The sequence below is a fragment of the Rutidosis leptorrhynchoides genome, chromosome 4, assembly GCF_046630445.1.
Source record: "Rutidosis leptorrhynchoides isolate AG116_Rl617_1_P2 chromosome 4, CSIRO_AGI_Rlap_v1, whole genome shotgun sequence".
Lineage (NCBI taxonomy): Eukaryota > Viridiplantae > Streptophyta > Magnoliopsida > Asterales > Asteraceae > Rutidosis > Rutidosis leptorrhynchoides.
Window position 1 is genome coordinate 8,863,283 of NC_092336.1, and position 25,953 is coordinate 8,889,235.

The following is a 25,953-nucleotide window of genomic DNA, read 5'->3' on the forward strand; positions in this document are numbered from 1 at the left end:
AGTTTATCCTCATCATTGTGAAATATCTGCTACTGTTCGCTGGTGATTCTCAATTTTTGAACTCATTGAATCACATTCGGTTTATAGCAGTTATTGATTCAGTATGATGGTTAATCATTTTGATTCGGTATATGCTTCACATAAACTATATGTATATAGATACATCAAACAAATGGTGGAAGATGAGATAATTTTTAAGAATTTATAAATTAAAAATATATAAATTTTAAGAATTTTTGCACCGGTGGTCCCTCGATTTTAGTGAAGAAAAGAGTAAAAAGATGAATTTACCCTCACATGCAAGACACATGGCATGACTTAACGGACTTTTTTAACAAAAAGTTGACGGAGGAACGCGTAATCAAAAAAGGTGATAATAGAGGGACGCTGAAAGCCAAAAAAAAAAAAAAAACTTGAAGGACGCTGTTAGATTTTTGGGATAAAATAGAGGAACCAACGGCACAATTATTTCTAAATAAAAGGATAAAACGAAGATTAGTAATTATATCTATATATCTAAAAGGTATAGCCAAAGTGAATAGCAAACCTCACAAGTTACACAAACTACTCCCAATCTTTTACTTATTTACATTTTAGCCTCACCATATATAATAGTTAACTTTATAGCTTTTATAAATTTACCACAAACTTTTAACATTTTGTACTTTACCCATTAAACTTCTCATTCATTATAAATCGACCACATACTTTATATTCACATATTAACTAACAGACAAACGTTATGAATAGTAACCAGGGACATTTTTGACTTTTCACCTTTTTTTGTTTTTGTTTTTTTACTAAATTTCATTTTACCAACAAAGCCCCCCAAACTTTTTTGAAAAAATCAAATCGACCCCCCAAACAGGGAGTAAAGTGTCAAATAACCATTTTCATAAAAAATCTTAAATAAACTTCACCCAAATATTCAACGGGTCATATTTTTTCGCTCGCAACGAGTTAAATTTTTTCGACACTATCGTTAAACTCGAAACATTTTCGACTTTTCACATTTTTTTTGTTTTTTTTAACTAAATTTCATTTTACCAACAAAGCCCCCCAAACTTTTTTGAAAAATTCAAATCGACCCCCCAAACAGGGGGGTAAAGTGTCAAATAACCATTTTCATAAAAAATCTTAAATAAACTTCACCCAAATATTCAACGGGTCATATCTTCTCGCTCGCAACGAGTTAAATTTTTTCGACACTATCGTTAAACTCGAAATAATTTTAGGAACACAATGTCACTAGCTATACGCAAAACGGACGCTTTTTAAAAAACACTAAATATTTGGGGTACTTTTCATACACGTTGATTTTGCGTTAAATTTTTAAAAGTGGACAATTTATAGCGAAACGCGGAGATGCACATATATTGTTAATTTAAAATAACATTTAAATCTCTCACGGGTTATACCTTTTAGTTCGACTCGAGTTGCGCTTCAACGACATCATCGTTAGCCACAAAATAATTTTACCAAACGCAATAAAATACATTGAAAAACGAACCCCGGCGCGAAGCGAGGGTTCGGTAACTAGTTTTGTTCTAAATATTAAATATTGAAAAAATATAAAATGAGCTCCTCCGTCGAAATATACAGGACATCCCTCTTCTCTCTTTTTTCAAACGCAAATTCGTTTTCTTCCAAATTTCAACATTTTTTTTACAATACCAAACCCTAACCCTTTGTTCTTATTCGCCGGCGATCATTTCATGGCTGATACGCCGGCCTTTATTTTATCATCAGTTAGGGTTTCCACATTCTCGTTTTTTCAATTTCATATCTCACTTGGCCTTACCTAAAATTTTCTTTTATGCCGCAAATTAACAAAAATGGCTGCCGGAAAATTAGGGTTATATGAAAAAATACGAAGATTCATACGTACATTACATTTTTTAATTGTAATGCTGGCGTCATTATTATTATTATGGCTTCCGATTCTAGTTTCAATTGGTGATATATTGGTTCCTTGTGTTTTAATCTCAAGTTTTACTTGTATTAGATGTTATAGTTTTAATGAGCATTTGAATAGATATGATTTTAGAAGCTCCTTGACAGACGTACCCGTGGCTTCGATGATACGGTCTCTCGTAATTACTTGTACGTATTGATTATTTTTTCATGTACTTTGTGTATATAATGCAGCTGCATTGTCTTATTATGCGTTAGTTTATGTGATTTTGGATTTATAAGGTTTATTTAAGGGCAGATTACACAGCTTAAATCGAACGAAAAATGTTTCATTGTTTGGTAACTTTTAGATATTGTAGCATGTAAACGCAAGTCGGTTCAAAATCTAAGTTGCATCCCTTCCTTTTTAATTTGGCCTTTAGAAGGTAAAATGTTGATCATATATGGATTTAGTAATGTTAGTGTTGGTGTTGGAAACATCGTGCTTAACTTATATGGAGTATCACGATTTTGTAATCAAAAGGATCAACAAAAAAGGGATCTAATGGAGAAAAGTGTAGGGAGGATTCTGGTATTGACTCGTGATGTCTCACTTTTACACTTTGCCGCACCAAAATAATTGGTGCTTCGGGTGTAGAAGCTGGCATTTTGACACATGCCTGTACCAAAATCATCCGTACGCTTTTCTCCATTGCAACCCTTTTCTCCTAAACCGTAACATAGTAACATGATTTATTAAAACTAGAGAGTTGATATGGAGAATAATAAGCTATTTAAATTTGATAAAAAGAACCTTATGACTTGTCTAGACTACAATTACTGTTAATATGATTATTAGTTATGCCAACAACAAGCCATCAATTATACACTAATCTATAGTAAGGAATATGTTGCAAGTATAAGATTTATATATATTTATATATATTATGATAGATTCAACGAGAAGGATGACTTTCTCTACTTTTGAGTGTGTTTCACTCTGGGTGGAGAATGACTTGTTTTTATTCTCAGATAGGGGAAGGATTGTCTACATCTCACCTCCCCATACACCACTCATGTGGTATTGGGTTTTGTTGTTGTTGTATGATAGATTCAACGATAAATATGATAATATCTAAGAATAGTAACAAGACAGCGAATCTTGTGCAATATTCTTTAAAAATGCTACGCAAACAAACATCACATCATCTTGTAAACAATGTAAATGATAGTTCGTTTTATGCAATTAACCTTCAGGGAACAATTAAGTAAAAATGGTTCTTATCGAGAAAAGTGTTGCGAGGATTCTGGTACTGTCAAATGTGCAACATTGTTTACACATTGATGCATGTGTTAGCATCACCATTTTGTACACTTTTCTCCGTAACCCGAATCATCAACCCGTTGTATAATATTAGAATGTGTTCAAGTTTTCTGTGGTATATATATTTATATATCATTGATTTAGTGTGTGATTGCAGGTGTTTATATGATGTATGATGGCCCGGTGCTCTCACATGGACAATATCTTGGAACAGTGACATTGTGCTCCATTTTCTCGATTCTTGTTTTATCAATAAAAGCTTGTGTTTTCACAGTAAATTCCCAGTTCGAGGCTGAAGATTCATCTTCTCTTTCAAACGAGAGGGTTCTTCTAAAGAAGTCATGGGGGATGAATGTACTGTTTCTGTCATCTGTTGTTTTTGCTCTTGGGCATACTGTTATTGCTTATCGAATGAGTTGCAGAGCACGGAGGAAGCTTATGTTTAACCGAAGTGATCCTGATTCGGTATGTTTTCTTATTAATATAGGAATAACCTGTTTCTAGAGGTAGCAATTTCTATTTATCTATTTATTTACTTATAACTGGGCCAACTTAGGTTAGTTTTTATCTCTGATTGATAAAAAGTTGGCTCGTAAGGAATTGGGTCGATGGGTTTGAAAGGTTAAATGGGTTGAATGTGGACCAAAGTGTTTGTTAATGCATTAAATCTTCAAGATCATCTTTTTCCTTTCAGAAAACTAATTACTGAAATAGTATAATATCTGTAATATTATTGCATATGCTTAACCTTTCAATGATTATATATTTTTGGAAAACAATTGTATTGAGTCCTGCACTTTAAGTTACCCATTTTGAACGGCTACCATTTACCAAACGCACCCAATCCGCTTCTTTGGCTACTTCTAATCATTCGCGAACACATATATGCTTCTATGCTAACTGATACGCAAGCTGTAAGTATTGAGTATTCAGTTAATTCTATAAAATATAAGATTATTTAGGAAATCTCTTGATTTGTATCTTGATTTCATGTATTATATTAAAGAATACATCTTTTGTTTCAATGCCTCAAACTCTGATAAGGAAAGACTATACCCACCTGCCTACCCACATACACACTTACAATTGTAGTTTTTACTTCAATAGTAAAGGATCTATTAGGAAGTTTATTTTGAGGGAAGCAATGATTTTTGTGTATATATTCATTGGTGAATATTTCATTAGATATAATTTATTTTACTCACACATGTTGTACTTTTTAGTACTTCTCGCAGAAACTTCTCTTCACTTTCTATCCAAATGAGGCATGCTGTTACATGACTGTATTATATAAAGATGAAAACTTTTCTTTTGCTTTTTAAATATGGGTTATTGATGTTATATTTTTGATTTAATTATCTAAATAATGTAAGTATTTTTTGGAGGGAGTATTTTTGGTGGGAATGTTTTGGTGGGAAGGTTTTGGTGGGATGTTTTGGAGGGAGTTTTCTTGGAGGGAATTATATGGAGGGAACTTTTGGGAGGGAAGTGTGTGTATAAATAGGAGTTATTGTTAGAGGAGAAAAGTGGAGGAGTTAGAGAGAAAAATAGAGAGTCTATGAGAGTCGTCTTACTCCGTCCCGTGAGGTGGTCTCGGTGATTCAATAACGATGGGAGCGAATTCCGTTATTGTAATCTACCGTTTGTGAGAGGTGTTGAGAGATACGTGATAGTATTCAAGAGTGTTGTAACGAGCGTTCATTCTTGTAATATTATTCGTATATAGTGAAATTTATGTGGCCGCTGGTCCCGTGGTTTTTACTCTCCCTTGAGAGGTTTTCCACGTAAAATGTTGTGCGCGTATAACTTTTATATTTTGTCGTTTAATTATTGACTTATACATGGTTGTGTGATTCTTATTGTGATGGGGTCGATCTCGAAAGTGATATGTGTGCGGGTTCGATCCCAACAAACTGGTATCAGAGCGGGGTTCATGGAGAAGAATCGCATAACCGGGAGGAAGTCAATTTGTGAAGAAAAAAGCGTACGGTTCGTCATATTCTGCGCAGCGAAAAGAGAATTGATGGTACGGGTTCGTTAACCGTTGGATCGGTGTGAAATTTGGACTGTAGGTTCATAAGACGTAGATACACGATCTGACCGTTGGGATCTTTGATTAGAGCCGTCGTTCGAGAGATATTATTATCTGAAGTGTGCTGCAGAAAAAATTCGTCATTTCAGCGCAGTTGGAAGGAAACGGGTGCTGCAGATTCGTTAGCCGTTGGATCATCGTGATTTTTGGATAGCGGGTTCAGAACACTTTGATTTATGCTGTGACCGATTTTTGTGGTGATCAGAAGAGTAGTTTGGGAGATACATGTGTCTGAAGTTGTTGCTGAAATCATACGAAATGAAGGAGTTGTTGAAGAGAGGTTAAAAGATGAAGAGGCTCGGTGGAGAGTTGATCATGGAGAGTTCCTTGTGTCGAAAGTCTTCCTAACAATGAGATTGTTTGGCGGCGTGTTCCGGTTGAGATAAAGTCGGCGGCAACAAGATGAAGATCAACAATCCATGTTCGAGATCAAGATTTAGAGAATTTGAATCAAGGGAGGATGTGTTATATTTTTGATTTAATTATCTAAATAATGTAAGTATTTTTTGGAGGGAGTATTTTTGGTGGGAATGTTTTGGTGGGAAGGTTTTGGTGGGATGTTTTGGAGGGAGTTTTCTTGGAGGGAATTATATGGAGGGAACTTTTGGGAGGGAAGTGTGTGTATAAATAGGAGTTATTGTTAGAGGAGAAAAGTGGAGGAGTTAGAGAGAAAAATAGAAAGTCTATGAGAGTCGTCTTACTCCGTCCCGTGAGATGGTCTCGGTGATTCAATAACTATGGGAGCGAATTCCGTTATTGTAATCTACCGTTTGTGAGAGGTGTTGAGAGATACGTGATAGTATTCAAGAGTGTTGTAACGAGCGTTCATTCTTGTAATATTATTCGTATATAGTGAAATTTAAGTGGCCGCTGGTCCCGTGGTTTTTACTCTCCCTTGAGAGGTTTTCCACGTAAAATGTTGTGCGCGTATAACTTTTATATTTTGTCGTTTAATTATTGACTTATACATGGTTGTGTGATTCTTATTGTGATGAGGTCGATCTCGAAAGTGATGTGTGCGGGTTCGATCCCAACAATTGAGTGTGGATGTGAGTGTTAACTTTTTTTTTTTGAAAAAATAATAATAATGAAGTGTTTGTTATTCATTTTATGCTACTCTACAGGTGTTTTTGAGCCAACTTTTATCTTCAATCGGCTACGCTAAGCTCCCGAGATCTTCAATTCCTGCTGACAACAGGGTACAGAAAAATGATAATCAAAAAAGAAGGAAACCTTTGTGTGGAGATCCCAATCACCGCGAACTTCCGGTTAGATTACTAGCTGATGCCGATAGTTTATTCATGGTATGGAATGGACTCACCATTCACTACAAACTTCACATACCAAATCCACCTTCGCGTACACTTTCCTCTACAACTCTACTTGAAAATCCACCATCAAATTCTTCTCCAAAAACCCAACATTATCTTCGTAGGAGTTTTAGTATACAAATTCAAGATTCATCTCTTTATGCCCCGCTATTGGATGGAACCAGTTCGTCTAAAGAAATACCGGCTTTTAGTGTAGAAGAAAAAGATATCGACCATTTCGCCAACAAAGTAGGCCAAAAAGTACCGGATGTAAATGGGCAAGTTGGGGTTGTTTTAGTGCACGGTTTTGGTGGTGGAGTGTTCTCATGGAGGCATATAATGGCAGTGTTATCTCGACAAGTTAATTGTGTTGTTGCTTCTTTTGATCGTCCCGGTTGGGGATTGACATCTAGACCAAAGCCAGAGGATTGGGAGGCAAATAAACTGCCTAATCCTTACATGTTAGATACACAGGTAATGTTTTTTTTTTTTTTTCCTATCCGTGTGTACGCATCTCTTCTATTTCTTGTTTTTTTTTTTTAAAAGGTGAGTGCTTTCTTAACTAATACGGAGTAAGTAATAGCACATGTATCTGAATATTTTAATAGTAATACTTTCTAGGTTGATATGCTGATATCGTTCTGTAAAGAGATGGGACTTTCTTCTGTGGTGCTTATTGGTCATGATGATGGAGGCCTGCTCGCATTAAAGGCTGCTGAAAGAGTTCGATCAACAGCAAACTCCGTTGGTGTAAGTTAGTAATATTTTGTGGCTATTAATAATTCTTAAAGCATAATATTCACACACAATCAACATGTATCTATACAATTTTTTTTCTCAACGAGACTTGAAAACACAGGCTCACGGCTAGAGGCAAATAAATATCTTGGTGTGGCTAGGGAAAACGGTCGAAACGGTTTGGCCGTGTACTCCCGGGTAGCCTGAATTAGAAAAACCTTTCTGTTTACCCGTTTATGTAGTAAACTGATATTTTTTTTTTCAGGTTAAAATTAAGGGAGTAGTATTGCTGACAGTAAGTTTGTCAAGAGAAGTGGTTCCCGGGTTGGCTAGAATACTCATGCGTACTTCTTTAGGGAAGAAGAACTTAGTTCATTCGCTACTTCGGACAGAAATTTGTCAAGTTGTTAACCGAAGGGCGTGGTATGATGCTACTAAGCTTACAACAGATGTATTAAGCCTGTATAAGGTATTACTCAGACATATGATTGTGTTAATATGTTCAACTATGTTTCTTTTTACTACGAATGCCAATTTCGATACATTTATTTATGAATGAGTTAACCCTAAGGGCGTAGCCAGGTGGTTGGAGGTTTAGGGATCTCTAGTGGAGGCTCAAGTTCATTGGCTTACAAAAAAAAATGCGAATGAGTTGATTTGGGTTATGACTTATCTATAACGGGTCAAAGGAAAATAAGTTGATTAGAACACGAACTGCTGAAATAGGTTGAATGTCGGACCAAATTGTATTTTTATATTATAAATAATAATCCATACCAACTTACCCTTCATTTTATTAAAAGAATTAAACTATTATGTTTTGATAGGAAATAATATCGGCACGCTATTTTTTCACAAAGTTAATATTTGGGCAGCAAATGTTTTTGGTCTAACGGACTTGGCCCGTTTTAATGGGTACAAATTGCTAGTTGTTTTTACCAAACCCATTTCCTTCGTAGTACAGAAAAAAATAGAGGTTAGCTCAAAAGGAAGCAACTCAAATGGGTCAAACATGTTGAATTTCACTGAGTGTGCAATGTAGCTCTAATACTGCTTGACTGATGCAGGCCCCACTGTGTGTAGAAGGTTGGGACGAAGCATTGTACGAGATTGGCAAGTTATCATCTGATACCGTCCTCTCGGAACAAAATGCGTCCTTATTGGTGAAATCAGTGGAAGACACCCCTGTTATGGTTATTGCAGGTGCAGAAGACGCCCTTGTTCCTATAACTTCCGTTCAAACTATGGCATCTAAATTTGTGAATTCTGTAAGTTCCTTTCGTGTTTCGTTTTCACTTCAAGCAAATTTTTATTATTGTATGGTTCCCATATGTTCTATCATTTTAATTATGGTCTTTACTCATTCATATTGTCAAGAGAATAAGCATATTTTAATGAAACCTAATTTTGATATTATACGCTAATTGTTAACCTGAAAGTGTATATTTATGCAGACACTAGTTGCAATATCTAATTGTGGCCATCTGCCTCATGAGGAGTGCCCCAAGGTGTTGCTTGCAGCAATTTTACCCTTCATCAGTAAACTGCTAAGTAAATCAGATAAATAGTATTTATTGTAAGCTATTTTGGTCGCACGCCTTGGTTCGCAAGTTCCAGAGGTGATAGAACAGTATACAGATTAATCTTATAGCATAGTCCTGCTGTAAAATATATGAACGGGGTATGATTCAATAACTTGTTTCTTTTTTAGTGAATTGTTTTTGGGAGTCAATCGCATAATGTTGGATTATTTGATAAATATATGATGATTTATGTTAAGAGGTGGTTTAACTTGCAGACCGTTATGGGGGTGTTGAAACCTTTGAAATATTATATGCTTTGAATATAAGAATAAAATACTTGCAACAAAAGCTATTAAACAGACACGTAAGATTTTTTTTTTTTTTTTTTTGAAAGGCAATCGTCGACATCGAATACTCTCATTTGCTACGCACGCACACACTTTCGGGAGGAAACCTGAATCGCATTGCAGGAACCTGATCCTTAAACCATCCCGAATGGATATCGGGGAAAAAACCCCTCTGAGGTCAATCTGGAGCTCCATATTTCAGGCAAATTGATTAATAAGATGGGTCGAGCGAGGCTCAAATCCATGATCCAACCCTCGCCCCAACACACAAGGTGTTGGGGATACCGTTGAAGCGAAGCTTCGTTGGTAGACACGTAAGATTATGTTGTGATTTCTTAAGGTAATGTTATGATGTGCTTGAGCCTTTGATGTTCCTTATGGAGCACCAACCTGAAACAGTGAGGGGAGAAGAAACATAGTAATGATTAAAGAATGTATGTGTATTTATATGTAAAATATGTTACCTTTTCTGTGTTTTTCTCTCAAAATCTACTAATCACTTTGTTGCTTGCCACTCTAATATTACATCAGATAGGTATTTCATGACTTTCATGTATTTATGTACATGTCTTGATGTTCAACAGTTGTGATATTTTTTTTTGCTTAATTTAGCAATCACGAGCAATAACCATTGACCTAGTGGTTAATGTGAGTATATAACCGTATATGTTTACAAGTGTATAACCAATGGGTTCAATAGAACTAGCTGCAATGCTCTGTTTTTCGGTTTCTGGCACGTTACTCTTGCTTCTATTTTGGACCTGCCCTTATCACGACTAAAACATTTATCCAACAATAGTATTTGGAAAAAGATTTACGAATGTCACATAACTATAATGGTGTTAGAAATGACCACTCGATTTTCCATTTGATGTGTTATATAGTACTAAATTCACTACTAGTAATTAAAATTTATAGCCTAATTGGTTTCACAGTCAAAAGATAAAAATATATGTAAAAAACGAGGAGGCCAGAGGAAGATGGGCCATGTTGATAAATAGAAAATAGTACATTGCATTTTCTTTCGATTTGCCATACTTATTAGTTTATCACTTTATCATTTATTTAAACTAATGGCAGTGATGATTAGTTAATAGTAAATATTCGTGTCAACTACACTGGGTCCATAGTACATCGGTATTCGGAAAAAAAAAAAAAAAAACTAGCTTTGCGGGTTACTTATTGTTAATGAAAAGATCATAACAAACGGCAATGATGGTAAGTTAGAAAGCTCTAATTCAGAATATACAACACGGGAGACTCGGTAGTCTTCACCTACTTCACGTCATCAGTACGAAAAGAAACATAGTCACCCATGTCGGAAATATAAGAGAACACCAACTCATCACCATCCTCCTCATCTTCCTCACACCCAAGAATATAAACAAGACCAAACTAGGGTGTGCGGAAGTGTATCTCATCACCCTTAAAGCTAGAAATGACATTCACATTCTAATAGTTAGAGAACTGAGGCTCTTTATCTTAGGTGCACTATGAGAAGCACTAACATTCACGTTTTGGGTGGGGGTCGAGGTATGGTTAGGGTTGGTTTGGGTATTTGAGACATCCTACCGAATTCCCTCTCAAGGTTCTAAATTGAGGCCTCTTACATCTGTTGTCTCGTCAGCTCCTCTTCTCCTCATTTTTGATCATTATATAACCCCCGAATCAATTCCTATAATTTAAAAGGTGGCTATGACGGTAAAACTGTATGTTTCGATTATTTTCCTTTCCATTTTCTTTTCAACTCAAAAATATATCTAAGTTATTTTAAATTACATTACTTTCCATCTTTATTAGGGAGTATCCCTTTTGATTTTCACCTATTTATTTTCCACTTAGAAAAAACTCGAGAACATAACGTAACTCTTCAGTAATGAACCGAAAATAACAAAAACCATGAACAATGTTGCGAATGTAAAAATGTATGATTAAAGCAAATATCAAATACTACGGATTATCTATCAACCATTTTTCAGGTTTATCCCATGTTGATTTATTATGCCTTTCCTACATTGCTAGACAAATAGTTAATGATTAATGTGAATTCCTATAATTTTGCAGTATGATGTTATAAATCGGATGTATTGATCGATAATACAACTTTGGGCTTGCGTTTTTACAATATTATTAAGAAGTTGCATACATTTAATAACAGGACAAGCATCTGTCACGTAACCTTTCCGTCGGTGAAATATTATATCCTTTTCGACTCGTATTCGACTGTTAATTTTCATTGATATGATATATCAGTTACACCCATTAAAATTCACATATCTTTAACGAGTTCTGTACAACACGTAATTTTATACTCGTAGTACGAAACAATAGTGAATACACAGCACGTAATTTGGTGGAGTATATATAATATTATATTATTATATTATATATTATATAAATATAATATATATTGTAAAAAAAGAACAAATATCGAGATAAACATAAAATACGGAGTATATATAAAAACAAGATTCCTTTTCAAAGGTCAAAATAGGATACACCGCACCAACAAAAGCCTAGCATTAAACAAATATCTCAAAACAGGCACGTAACCATACCACGTGTCACACCGTCATTACACGTGGCAGTTATGCACACCCACATACATCTCTATATAATCACACCACTCCATGCACCTCTCCAACACATCAAATATCACACACTTTCATTAAAAAAGCACGTACTCAAAAGCAGAACACAAAACACTTTGGTATTTATTTATTTATTTATTTATTTCTAATCTTTGAAACAAAAAATGGCGTCTCAAGATAAGCAGTTTAAGGCCGGTGAAGTTAAAGGACGAGCTGAAGAAAAAACCGGACAAGTTATTGGAAACATTAGTGACAAGACGCAACAAACAAAAGACAAGACGTCCGACATGGCAGGGTCTGCATGGGACCGAACCAAGGAGTCGAAAGACCAGACGGGAAGTTACATGTCGGATAAGGCGGGAGCGGCGAAGGATAAGGCGTCACAAATGGGTCAGGCGACAAAAGAGAAGGCCGGAAATATGGCGCAGTCAACTAAAGAAACTGCGCAAGCCGGGAAAGAGAAGACCGGCGGGATGATGCAGAGCGCCGGCGACACGGTGAAGAACATGGCGGCGGGTGCCACGGAGGCGGTTAAGAATACGTTGGGAATGGGTGGAAGTGATGAGAATACCGGCACCGGTACCGGCGGGCCCACCGGTACTACCACAACAACTACTAGGAGGACCAATTATTAGGACATGCATATCATGGTGTGATCGATCAATGGTGTCCTTTAATTAATGTTTTCTTTGTTTTTATTAGTTGATCAGGTTCGCTATTGTGTTTTTAGCGCGTTAATTAATCTGGTTGACATGCAGGGAGGGTTTTTATGATTCCGATCCCGTTCTTTTTTTTTTTTTTTGGTTGTGGGTGGGTGAGTGTATGTATGTGAGACTTGGTGTGATGTATGTATGTTCTAGCCACCATTGTCGTGTACGGTTTTAATAAAATAAGGATTTGTCTTTTTTTTTTTTGGTTAAGCAAACGCTTACATTCAACATGATTCTTTGCACCAACATATATAACATCAGAACTTGAACTTATGACTTCAAGATCAGTGAGCACGTCAATATCATCAGGCCTTTGTTAGGGTTTGTCTTTTTTAAATGCACGTTTCGTTTTGTGGTTTGATTTGTGTTTGCACGTACCATTTGTTACTAGGCTTTGTGGGGGCGTGGGGTGTCTGATGGAAATGCCCATACGCTCGTTGTGAGGCGTTGTATTTTATTTTTAACTAATTTTGTTCTCACTTAGATTGGTTAATTTTGACGCAAATTGCACGAAGTCGGGAAATGGACTCTGCATGTTTGGATTAGAAATAGGTTTGAACTCGTGTTTTAGGTTATATGTAAATGATCAGTGTATGTATATATTTATGTATAGGTCTGTATATGTGAAAATATGAAGATGATGAATGGATAAGGTAATTACAAGGATTTAGATGTTTTTAGGTTATATGTAAATGATCAGAGTTGTATATATCGTATGCATATATTTATGTATAGGTCTGTATATGTGAAAATATGAAGATGATGAATGGATAAGGTAATTACAAGGATTTAGATGTTGATTACAAGTTGAGAGCAACTGTGTGTTTCTAGGTGTAGGAATTGGTGTAATTGTGAGGGAAGGCTTAGTTCTTAAGGTAAGCTAAAAGCTATTTATATTACCTATCAAATGCACACATCATATCTATAAATTTGACTTAATAGCATCACAACGACTAGTACTCGAACTTTTGAGCGTGAGCTACCACTCGGGAAACGAAACATCTCTGAAGAAAGAAATTGGGGTTCCCAACACTGCGGAAGTCAATAGTTCGAATGAAAGAGAAAAAGAAAATGGAGGTTGCACCTCATTTTCCTAGAGTGTAGTTCAATCGGTCAGAGCACCACCCTGTCAAGGTGGAAGCTGCGGGTTCGAGCCCCGTCAGTCCCGACGTCGAATTCCCAAGAATGTGAGAATCAAGAGTATTAATAGAAAAGATTTCATGTTTCCTAGATGTGAAAATACAATAAAGGCCATGAAATCATCACCGTCATGTCACAATCACGCCACAATGTGGTGATGGGCTGGAAAGAAAGATCGACGGCGTGATAGGAGCATCACAGGAGTGATTATGCGAGCGTGAACACCATTTCAACCAATCTAAGTGTGATATTTAACATCATATATTGTTATTTATTGAGGTTGCAATTGTTGCATCTGTTTGTTTTTTTTTTCTTTTTTTTGTTTTATTAAATCACACCACGTAGTGCGTGTGATTGTGTGTTGGAGAGATGAAGATGGGATTTTTGTTTTTTAGGTGGATTTTTTACACTTTAAGTCCTTATATTTTATTTGACTTTACAAAACAATATAAGGATAATAATACAAATAATCTCTAAAATCTATAAATAAATCTAAATAACATAAAACTAGAATAATCTGTTTTTATTTAATAAATGTTTTGATTTAATTAATTAAAAAAATAAAACTAAAAATAAAATTAGTAAATGAAAAATGAAAAATAAATAAAAATGATAGGACATACTCTCCATTAAATAACCATCACTCAATATCATTATAAACTCCATCAGGACATTACATATCACAATCAACACTATATCTCACAAGAATATCCCATCAACCCTACCAACAATCCACCAAACCTAAGCCTAAAACATAAATATAACCCCGATCCCGTATCCAACCCCGCAACTTCACTCCTCAGAAGCCGCAAATTCAAATCATTCACCGGGAACCCAAGAACACCTAACTCGAGGCTTATTTTCCGAAGTCAACAAAATCAACTACTGTAACACCCCGTTTTTCTCCGTACATGATATATAGGTGTATTGTGTGGGTACGACTAGATTTTGAAGGATTTGAGACGTGTTCAGGTGTTTAAGTCTTGTACGCAGGAGAAGGGCCCAGGTCGAGCTTTGGGTCGCAGCGCGACAAACGAGGCCGCGGCGCGGCATTCTACTGAAACAAAGATCAAAAGTTAAGTTTAAAATGATCCCAGACTTAGTCAAATGTCGCGGCGCGACATTTAAGGCCGCGACGCGGCATACTGCACGAACTGGCACCAGATTCTTGTAATTTTAAATGAAGTTCAAGGGCATTTTGGTCTTTTCACGTTTGAGCCAGATTTGAGGCTTTAACCTCATCCACTCATTTCATTTCTTATTTTCTTTTTCCTTTTCTTTTCTATTTTCCTCTCAAAACTTAAAATCCTCAAGTGGTTCAAGTGGGATTTTGAAAAGGAAGAAGTGGGCTTTGATCTTTGGCGTAGTTGACAAGTTTGTTCTCCTCGTTCTTAGCTACACGGTGATACTATTGGTAAGCTCTAACTCCGAATTTTATTTTCGTGTTCACCATTCAAATTTGGGACTTTTAATTGTATGATTCATAGGTGAAACCCATTTAGTTGTTAATTGGAAATTAACACAAAGATTCGGGTTTATAGGTGTTAAAGGCGGGTTTTGGTTTGGTGTGCAACTCTATGCTTGTAAGACTTGTAAATGGTGTAAAATCACTAGTATTAGTGATTATTGAGGTTTTGGGGACATTTAGGGTTCTTGGAGTTGACTAATTTTGACTAGAGCCAAAATTAGGGTTTATGGGCGATTTTGAGAACGACAAGTGTTTAACACTTGTGTTTGGGTTTAATTGGATATATATGTATGTAGTATATTCTCACTCACTAAGCGTTAGCTTACCCTCTCGTTGTTGATATTTTTATAGGTTCGCATGCTTGGCGGCTCGGGTAAGCTTGGGGATTAGAGATCTTGGCTAGGTTGCTTAGAAGATCTTGCTTTTGTACTCGATTAGGATTTGGGTAGTGTAGTCCCAAATCACCATGCTCGATTTTGTGTAAACGTAACTAGTCGGGTCATAATGATTAAAACCAGTTTATGATTTAACTACGTATTATTGTATTAAGGAGTTTAAATTATTAATGTATGTTTTAAGTTCGAGGAACTTACTTTGATAACAAATACGTTTTGGAATATGTGTAACGGGACCTAAAGTATTATTTAACGCGTATTAAAAGGAAAATTTTTTATGGGCCGATTTTAATACGGGTTGGGTTGTTACAAGTGGTATCAGAGCATGGTCTAAGGGATTTAGGTGACTTGAGATAGGTGCCTAGACTTAGACTTTTGTGTGTGCTTATTTGTTGCGGGACTTGTAGGATTACGGGTCAGAATAGGTTATAGTTAGTGCCTTGTTGTAGGTGGACTAACGTCGATATTGGTAATGCAGATATTATTAATATATTAATTGTGTTGTGATAATAATTCTCGCGTATGTGTATATCGCGTAGAATTTTGTTTGTGTTTGTTTATATCATCGAGCGAGGCGGTCGTTGTACTAACGAGTTGATACGGCGTGTGTGCGTAATAAGGACTTGCAAACCTTATTACGGGTGCAAATCGTGTCAAACAAGTGATGTACGACGAGCGTTTAACAAGATGGACCGGTGTGGAGTGTGTGTTTTATACGTTCGTGATCTAATCGCTTTACATTCCTTAGAATGGCGACGGGAAGTGGGATCGAGACGAACAATGATGAGTTTAACACTAGAGTTGCGGCCGCCGTTGCGGAGCAAATGAGTGCATTTCGAGAAGAAATGGATAGGAAGTATTCCGAATTTCGGGGTAGTGGTGAAATGGAGCGTTGTCTTAAGAGCTTCATGAGGACTAAACCCCCGATATATGACGGGAAACCGGATCCTTTGATAAGCACAACTTGGATCTCGGATGACGAAGGGTGTTTTCGCACTATTGAATGCCCTCCCGAGAAAAAGACGAGACTCGCTACGAGTTTGTTGCGGGGTAGGGCGAGGGATTGGTTAGATGGTAAGATTGATCTTGCCGGTGGTGAAACGTTTATGGCATTATCATGAGACGAATTTAAGAAGGAATTCTTCGAGGAGTTCCGAACTTCAGCCGATTTATCGGAAATGCGTAATGAGTTGCGAAATTTGCAACAGGGTTCTATGGACTTGAATACTCTCAAAACGACCTTTATGGTGAAGGCTCGTTTTTGCCCGGAGTATTTGGGGAATGATAATTTGTTGGTGCAAGATTTCTATCGGACCTTGAATGATGACTTGAAGAATAAGATTAGCCGCGGTCACGCGAAATCGTTTGCGGAATTATTCGCCGTGGCTAGAGGTTTCGAGTCGTATTCACGATCGAAGGTTGGTGAACCTTCAAGTGAGAGAAGGGTTGTTTCTTTTGGTGCTCCAAGTAAGAGGACTAAGGGTCCGAGTGTGAGCACGGGTGGTACACGGACGGGTATATCGGATTCTAATGCGTCTAGGTGTTACAGTTGTGGCGTGAGGGGTCACAAGTCATGGGAATGTCCGGTGCCAAAGGGTGATGGCACAGTGTTTCAATTGTCAAGAGGAAGGACATCGTAAGTCCGAATGTCCCGAGTTAGCGGGGACGGGGGCGGCAAGGAGACGTTAAGGTACGTTTCGTTTTAATAAATATGTCCTTTGATTATTTATTATGTGCCATTTGAGTTGGAGTATGTTAAATGCATCGTGTTGTGCATGTTATCGTCATGGGTGACGTTCCTAATGGAAGTACCCTATGGTGACGTTTTGATTGTTGGGCGAAGGGCGTAAGACTTGGCGTAACCAAGCATTCCTTAGTATTTGGGAAATGTTTCTACCAAGCCATGGAAATGAGTTTTGGTGTTCGGATGTTAGAGCGTGTTCGCTCTCTGTTGAAGTTGATGAACCATGAGGTTCGACGGGTGGGATGAAACCCGAGAAATCGAGTGTTTTGGATCTCAATGTATGTTGGTAAAGGAGTCTACGTGACGCGACATTAGGTGCCTCTTTTATACCTACTAGCGTGGTGTTCGACTCTAATTGTGTTGCGGTTACATTGTACTTAGGGTACCGAGGTGAAACCCTTAGGTACATGAGTGATCGGGTGGAATTTGACAAACTAAAGCAATTGGATGATTGCGAGGTTATGTTTTGTGTAATTGTGGTACACTTTTCATTCGAAGTGTTTAAGGATTGATTGAAATCCTTCGTGTGCCCAAGATTGGAGCAAGATGTGGTGATGGGTCGTGTGAGCCCAATTGTTGGTAAAGTCTACCTTTGGTAGCATTGTACGAGTTGTGGATATGGAACGTAGTTCCAAGTGGGGGAGTTACACTCCCGCACGAGGAGATCCTTAGGGTGAGAATTCGGATAATGCTTATGGTAGGTCCGAAACTTGTGTTGGGACTTAGTTTTGGTCGATTTGTGGTAGAGTACAATTTTGGTTAAATTGTACTTATGATTTTGGATTTGGAAATTATCACCGAGGTGGTAATGTGGGAAATCTCATTGAGAGATAATGGACGTGTTTGGCGAGCAAGGTGAAATCCCTCGGTTAAGGAATGTGTGTGTCGGATTCCCTTTTAGAGAATTTTTGTTTTGTGCCTATGTTCGATATAGGTGGTTCTTGCTCGATTGTGTGAATGGTTAGTGGTATCCGTTAGGATTCACTATGGCGTAGCAGAGCGTGATGTTACACTACTCGTTGTTCGAGGCCAAAAGGGCGTTGATTGGTGAAGCATGACCTTCGGGGTCCGCTGACTTCATCATGGTATTGTTGATTGGTGAAGCATGACCTTCGGGGTCCGCTGACTTCATCATGGGAGTAGTGATATATCGGTGAAGCATGACCGTTGACGGGGTCCGCTGACTTCATCCGGTGTTGAGTAATCTATCGGTTGTTTTATACACCGATGGTGGGGTCGTGAGGACCATGTTGTGTGATTAGTGATGTGATAGCCGTGCTTCGCTCACATGATGTTACGGGTGTGACAACAGTCGATTTTGTACGCCTTGGGATTAACGTTACCATAGTCATTTTGGGCGTTATCGGTCTTAACCATTTGTTATGATGTTACGGTAGTTGCGTATTGGTTGTGTTGCGCACTACAATGGATGGTTAATGATTTGGTGTTATCCGTAAGGATTCGTTTGGTTCGGTCTTCATCGTTTCGGGTTGTTGACCTTAGGTTGAGACTTGGTTGCTTTTAGCATTGTACTTGGTTTTGGTACGCTAGAGGGTTGGTATCTTGGTTCGAGATTGGTTGAGTTTTTCCCGATGTGAGGGATTGAGTTAGTGCTAGTGCTCGGAATTATGGAATTTGATGAATCACGGGTGACGATTTAGCTGTTAAGGGTAACTCTTTGAGAAGAATTGTCTAAGGGATCGTTGTAGATTTCGGTTGTTGGGTGTATTGTACGTCTCAGAATGCGAGCAGGTGTGTAATTTGTCATTTGGTTAACCTTTGGGTTAGTGAAATTGTGGTAGAAGTTGGTTCGGAATACATGTTCGGGAACCATTGAGTGTGGGTCCGTTGGGTTCGTGACTAGGATCACGAGGACGTGATCGAAATTAAGTGGGGGAGAGTTGTAACACCCCGTTTTTCTCCGTACATGATATATAGGTGTATTGTGTGGGTACGACTAGAGTTTGAAGGATTTGAGACGTGTTCAGGTGTTTAAGTCTTGTACGCAGGAGAAGGGCTCAGGTCGAGCTTTGGGTCGCGGCGCGACAAACGAGGCCGCTGCGCGGCATTCTACTAAAACAAAGATCAGAAGTTAGGTTTAAAATGATCCCAGACTTAGTCAAATGTCGCGGTGCGACATTTAAGGCCGCGGCGCGGCATACTGCACGAACTGGCACCAGATTCTTGTAATTTTAAATGAAGTTCAAGGGCATTTTGGTCTTTTCACATTTGAGCCAGATTTGAGGCTTTAACCTCATCCACTCATTTCATTTCTTATTTTCTTTTTCCTTTTCTTTCCTATTTTCCTCTCAAAACTTAAAATCCTCAAGTGGTTCAAGTGGGATTTTGAAAAGGAAGAAGTGGGCTTTGATCTTTGGCGTAGTTGACAAGTTTGTTCTCCTCATTCTTAGCCACACGATGATACTAGTGGTAAGCTCTAACTCTGAATTTCATTTTCGTGTTCACCATTCAAATTTGGGGCTTTTGATTGTATGATTCATAGGTGAAACCCATTTAGTTGTTAATTGGAAATTAACACCAAGATTCGGGTTTATAGGTGTTAAAGGCGGGTTTTAGTTTGGTGTGCAACTCTATGCTTGTAAGACTTGTAAATGGTGTAAAATCACTAGTATTAGTGATTATTGAGGTTTTGGGGACATTTAGGGTTCTTGGAGTTGACTAATTTTGACTAGAGCCAAAATTAGGGTTTATGGGCGATTTTGAGAATGATAAGTGTTTAACACTTGTGTTTGGGTTTAATTGGCATATTAGGACCATTATCACTTGTGTTAGTGATTATTGGTTAGTTTGGGCGCGGTTTGTACTTGGAGGTGCATTTGGGTCGAAATTGCACTAAGTGTCGAATTGGGTTGGTTTGTAGATCCAATCTAAGTGTGTTGTTGAATTTGTGATAATGGATTAGGTACTTTCCATTGACGAGTTGCGGATTACTTGGAAGCATTCTTCAAGGCGACAAGGTGAGTGTTAATATCCTATATGCATATGTATGTGTAGGATGGGTGCGGGCCGGGTGAAGGGGTTCTCGCTTGTAGAGCTCGCTTCTCGTATAGGTGGAATTGTTGGACTTGTGTATAGGTCCAATTGGCACGGTTGTGCATTTTGGTTGACCACTTTGGCGAGGTGCACACTTTGTGTGTACGTTATCACATGGGCGTGTGATGTGGACTTATATAACCCCAATGACGAAGGGTTAATATAATGAGTGGAATAATTATATGCGTAGGTATATAATGTATTTATTTGTTGTATTGTGAAATGTGAAGTGTCGATGTACTAAGACACCACATTTCACGTGACGAGTGAAGTGTCGAAGTGTTAATACACCACTCAAAGTAATGTGACGGGTGAAGTGTCGATGTGTTAAGACGCCACCCGGGGTGAAGTGTCGATGTGTTAAGACACCACCCTGAGTGAAGTATCGATGTGCTAAGATGCCACTCCAAGAGAATAACGGGTGAAGTACCGATGTGTTAAGGCGCCACTCGAGGTGAAGTATCGACGTGTTAAGATGCCACCTCAAGTAAAATGAAGAGTGAAGTGTCGAAGTGTTAAGACACCACTCGGGGTGAAGTGTCGACGTGTTAAGACGCCACTCGGGGTGAAGTGTCGACGTGTTAAGACGCCACCCGGGGTGAAGTATCGAAGTGTTAAGATGCCACCCGTGGGGTTAGTGTACGAAGTGTTAAGTGCACTAATGGTTGTTATGAACATCGATGACTTGTTTCGCGAAGTCATTCCCTTTCGAAGATTTGGTTAACCATGGTTATTGCGTTGTAAGTGTAAGCATTTATGTTATTCGAGTTATATATATTTTGTATACGTATAACGTTGTTTTGTCATGATATAGCTAACCCCCGGGTGTAGTTTATTGGCATTGTTCACATCGTTGTTGGTGAACTTATATTTCGTTGATGTATCTTTAGCTCGTTGCTTAGTGATCTTACGGTATGCTTAGACTAGCTTGCCTTTATGCTTGGATGCTCCGGTATGCGGTATTTGGATATTAGTGTGGCGTGTCCATTTTATGCATATATATGTATGTAGTATATTCTCACTCACTAAGCGTTAGCTTACCCTCTCGTTGTTGATATTTTTATAGGTTCGCATGCTTGGCGGCTCGGGTAAGCTTGGGGATTAGAGATCTTGGCTAGGTTGCTTAGAAGATCTTGCTTTTGTACTCGATTAGGATTTGGGTAGCGTAGTCCCAAATCACCATGCTCAGTTTTGTGTAAACGTAACTAGTCGGGTCATAATGATTATAACCGGTTTATGATTTAACTACGTATTATTGTATTAAGGAGTTTAAATTATTAATGTATGTTTTAAGTTCGAGGAACTTACTTTGATAACAAATACGTTTTGGAATATGTGTAACGGGACCTAAAGTATTATTTAACGCGTATTAAAAAGAAAATTTTTTATGGGCCGGTTTTAATACGGGTTGGGTTGTTACAACTACGCCGACAACAACATCAAGCCTACAAAAGACTTGACGACGGGAAAAATGGAATGAATGAACAAAACGGGCAGCAACCGAACAACCCCAAAGCAGAATCAAACCGTAAAGAAATCGGACCATTAACACCAAATTTTCTAATGACATTACAAGCACGCAAACTCCAACACCATCATCCAATAGCAAAAATAATGGTGATCAAGCTACAAAAAACATCAAAGGAAAGCTTACCCGCTAGACTACCTAGAGCGGCCACAGAACTCCACTACGTAAGATTCGCCGCCTGCGAGCTACCAAAGGAAGAAGATAAGGACGAAAGTCTCCCGAGAGTGAAAAGCACACAGAACCAGATCCCAACTGAGAAAACTATCCTAACAAGCAATCAACCCTGTAAAACAAGCCGAAACACAGAGAGCTAAGGCCCTCAGCTCGTCGCCTACATTTGGCGTCAAACAGATAAAACCGCTGGAAAAGAAACGAAACCCAGAGAAGACGGTCAGAGGAAAATGATGACAGAAGAATGAAAAGGAAAAAAAGCGAAAGTAAACATCCAAACCACCGGCGAGATACCGGTGGTTGGGTGAGGAGGACCACAAACGTCACAAAACAGCAGATTTTCAATCAGAGGGGGAAAAATGGCGGTTGCACAGATTGTAACATCCCGCCTTTTTCCGTTTACTTTCCGTTATACTATTTTAAAGTCCGTTATATAATTATAACATCTTCCGTTAAAATGCGTTTTAAAATATTTCGTTTAGGTAATTCACGCACCCGCTTTTAAACTTGAGGGACTAAACTTGCCAAGAGACTAAAGATTTAACTAGGTCAACTAGTCAAACCTTACTCCTCCACTAACTCATTCATATCCTGTTTCTCTTTTTGATACTTCCAAATCCTCTCAACATTCAATCAAAGATTCATCATCTATTCATGATCTAGTAAGCATCAATTCAAACAAATTACATATTTAGAATCCTTGAATCTTCCTCTTTAAATCCATACCAACTTTATTGCATTTGGGTAACTTTCTAAAAACACTAGATTTTGTGTTCTTGATGTTTTTAACTTATAGAAGTGTTAATTAGTGTCTATGGCTCAAGTCTAACATGAATATATGATTTGTATGCTTGTTCTTATCATTTTGATGTAACTAGCTTAAACTTGAAATGGGTGTGCTTAATCTTAAGTTTTGGTGGATCATATGTTGTTAGATGTTAAAAGTGCATGTATTAAATGTGTTACTAGCATCACTAGCTTCAATTTAGTATGTAAGTTGACTTGGAAAAGCCTCATTAACATGATTAAGGATTTTATGATTGTTGGTTAGGGTTTGGTAGCATTGAATGTGATTTTTGATGCATTAAAAGCCTTGCAATGTTATTTGTAAGTGCTTAGTAGTATTGTATGTGTAATTACCTACGAAACGGCGTATTATATGTGTGTAGTAAGTTCTCGAATCATCTTATACGTTTTACAAACTTGAAACCTTGATAACGAGCTTTAAATGATTAATCGACGAGAACTTGATTATTGTAAATGATATTTTTGTTTGATGAAAAGTATTTAGTTTTATTCCTTGTTAAATTACCTTTCCAACGATATAAGATACGTGTTTTGAATGTTTACGGTTCAATAGTTATGGTTGTTTGAAGTTGGGTTCGTGCATTAAGTGTTAAAACTGCCCAGAATTGCTGAACAGATACATGGAGAGGCGCTCCATAACCTTGAGCGGCGCTCCAAACCTTGCTGTCCAAAAGTGCACTTTTTCGTTTAATTCTAACTATGCTACGCACCTCCGATTAACATGAAACTTGTTCTAACATGCTCATATATGATTAAAAACCTCAGAAAAATAGTTCGAGACCCGACCCGAACGTGTTGACTTTTTTGTTGACTTTGACTTGACCAAAGTTGACTTTTGTCCAAATTTAACCAAATACTTATGCAATCATTCTAACATGCTTTTATACTTGTACCATGCATGAAACTTGACAATTCGATTCACATGCTATAATAATCGAGTCGTAACGAGCCATAGGACTAATTGAACACTTTGACCAACCGTGTTTACCGATATTGATACAACCTATTTGGTTAGGTCGAGACTAGCATTCTTTCTTGCACACGTTTACTTGTGAAGTACTTTATTACTAGTGCACTCAAGATGAGATCATAGTCCCACTTTTACTCTTTTATACTTACATTTGGGATGAGAAAAACATAACGTTTCGTTTAACAAAGTGAACACAAGTACGAAAACAAACATTCTACGTACGAGTTAGAACAAAATCCTCAATTCGATTATCATTAGTTACACTTGCTGGGTGTAAGCGAGAACTTATGTTGTATGGCCATATGGGTTTGACAAACCCTCATTCGGACGGTTCACTACCGTTATGCGGATGAAATATATTTTCGAGAAACAGTGTATCTTCTAACACTATTTGTGATGGGGGGTAACGTTAGTTAAGCCTTGATAATTGGGTGCTCGTGATAACAACTTTTAGAATGTTCTTACTATTACTTCAACGTTATAAATCTTGTGGTTCAACTTACTTACGTACTCACTTACTAAACCTATGATTTCACCAATGTTTTCGTTGACATATTTTCTATGTTTTTCTTAGGTCCTTGAACGATATGTGTTACATGCTTCCGCTCACTATTTTGATACTTGCTTGGATGTCGAGTATACATGCATACATGGAGCATCTTTTGACTTTACATTTAAACTATGTCGCATAGGTTTCATTTGTACGTAAAACGTTGTAACGTCACTAGTTGTTGAACTATTTTTGTAAACTTGAGACATCTATACATTTGAAATGAATGCGACATATTTTGGTCAAACATCATTTTAAAGACTTATGATCACGTAATGGGACCTAAGTAGACGGCGCCGTCAATGACGATTTTGTCGGGTCGCTACAGATGGTATCAGAGCGTTGGTGTAACATCCCAACCCGTAATACAAACGACCACGCGGAAATATCAATTAATTTTTTTTTTTGCTGGAACAGCATATGGCGCGGCGCGCCAAACTTTCCTGTCCAAAAAGTCATGAAATGCGAAAATGTTTGACCGCTTCCCGACGTATTTAGACAAAACGCTTTTAACCATACATTAATATATGTAGAACTAACACGTTCCATTAATAAAATTAGTTTTACGAAGACCGGGCCCATATCGGCCATTTTACGACTTTCGTACGAAAATACAAGTTTTCAACCACATGATTTGTAATACAAAATAAAGGCCGAGCCTGGCGATTGGGGATACGCTACCCAATCCTAATCAATCCAAAAGCAAGCCTTCTAAAGCAACTACGCAAGTCCACTAGTCCCCGCTTACCCGAGCCTCCGCATCCATGCAATCTATAAAAAAAAGTCAACAACGAGAGGGTAAGCTAACGCTTAGTGAATGCACTACTTATACATATACATATGTAATTTACCTACACGCATCCACTTACAATACCATGCAAACAAAATGCATAAACGAGCTAGCAACACCAAACATACGACTAGCAACAACGTTAGTATATAAATCGCCACAATAATATACTAAATCACAACAATGCATAAATATAACAAACCGTTCCCCGCTATGGCACTACCGAATTGTAGACGACCAATAACGTCGAGTCTCACTCGTATGATGTCACTGACTTGTGACTCATCATAAGGTGTCACCGACTTGTGAATCACCATGTGGCATCACCGACTTGTGAAGCCCCACCTTGTGTCACCGACTTGTGAACACTAAGAAATGTCACCGACTTGTGACTCATCATAAGGTGTCACCGACTTGTGAATCACCATCTAGTGTCACCGACTCGTGAACACTACGAAGTGTCACCGACTTGTTAATCACTTCCCCAACTTATGGTATCACCGACTTGTGAACCATCAACCAATTACCAAAGGGGTCACCGCCTCGTGAACCACCATGAGGTGTCACCGACTTGTGAGGCACCTAACGAGACACTACCAACCCGTAGTTCTCTTCACCCTTAACCTCAATAAGTCACCATATTGTGACATAACGCCCAATACTCACGATGTGGCACCAAAGGCCCACATCGCGTACGAGTAAATAAACCACATACATACATGTATAAATATTCCACTCACCTTGTTGCCTTGAAGAATGCCACCGAATAATCTGCAACATACCGATGGAATGTACCTATTCCATTATC

General features: G+C 37.9%; 2 protein-coding genes across 3 annotated transcripts; both read left to right on the forward strand.

The window, feature by feature from the left end:
* The first annotated feature begins 1,709 nt into the window (after nucleotides 1–1,709).
* Nucleotides 1,710–8,938, forward strand: LOC139840323 (uncharacterized). 2 transcript variants are annotated; one of them, XM_071830589.1, is made up of 7 exons: nucleotides 1,710–2,103; nucleotides 3,375–3,682; nucleotides 6,434–7,093; nucleotides 7,241–7,369; nucleotides 7,623–7,826; nucleotides 8,425–8,625; nucleotides 8,812–8,938. In XM_071830589.1, exons 1-7 carry the CDS (start codon nucleotides 1,836–1,838, stop codon nucleotides 8,923–8,925), a joined length of 1,884 nt encoding a protein of 627 aa, XP_071686690.1. In that variant the 5' UTR covers nucleotides 1,710–1,835; the 3' UTR covers nucleotides 8,926–8,938. The 2 variants fall into 2 exon arrangements, with proteins under 2 accessions (XP_071686690.1, XP_071686691.1); XM_071830590.1 differs by having other exon boundaries at nucleotides 2,062–2,103; nucleotides 3,362–3,682.
* Nucleotides 8,939–11,932: 2,994 nt separating this feature from the next.
* LOC139845055 (uncharacterized) lies at nucleotides 11,933–12,598 on the forward strand. The gene has a single exon (XM_071835280.1). The coding sequence runs from the start codon at nucleotides 11,983–11,985 to the stop codon at nucleotides 12,451–12,453; it is 471 nt and encodes a 156-aa protein (XP_071691381.1). The 5' UTR covers nucleotides 11,933–11,982; the 3' UTR covers nucleotides 12,454–12,598.
* Nucleotides 12,599–25,953: the final 13,355 nt, after the last annotated feature.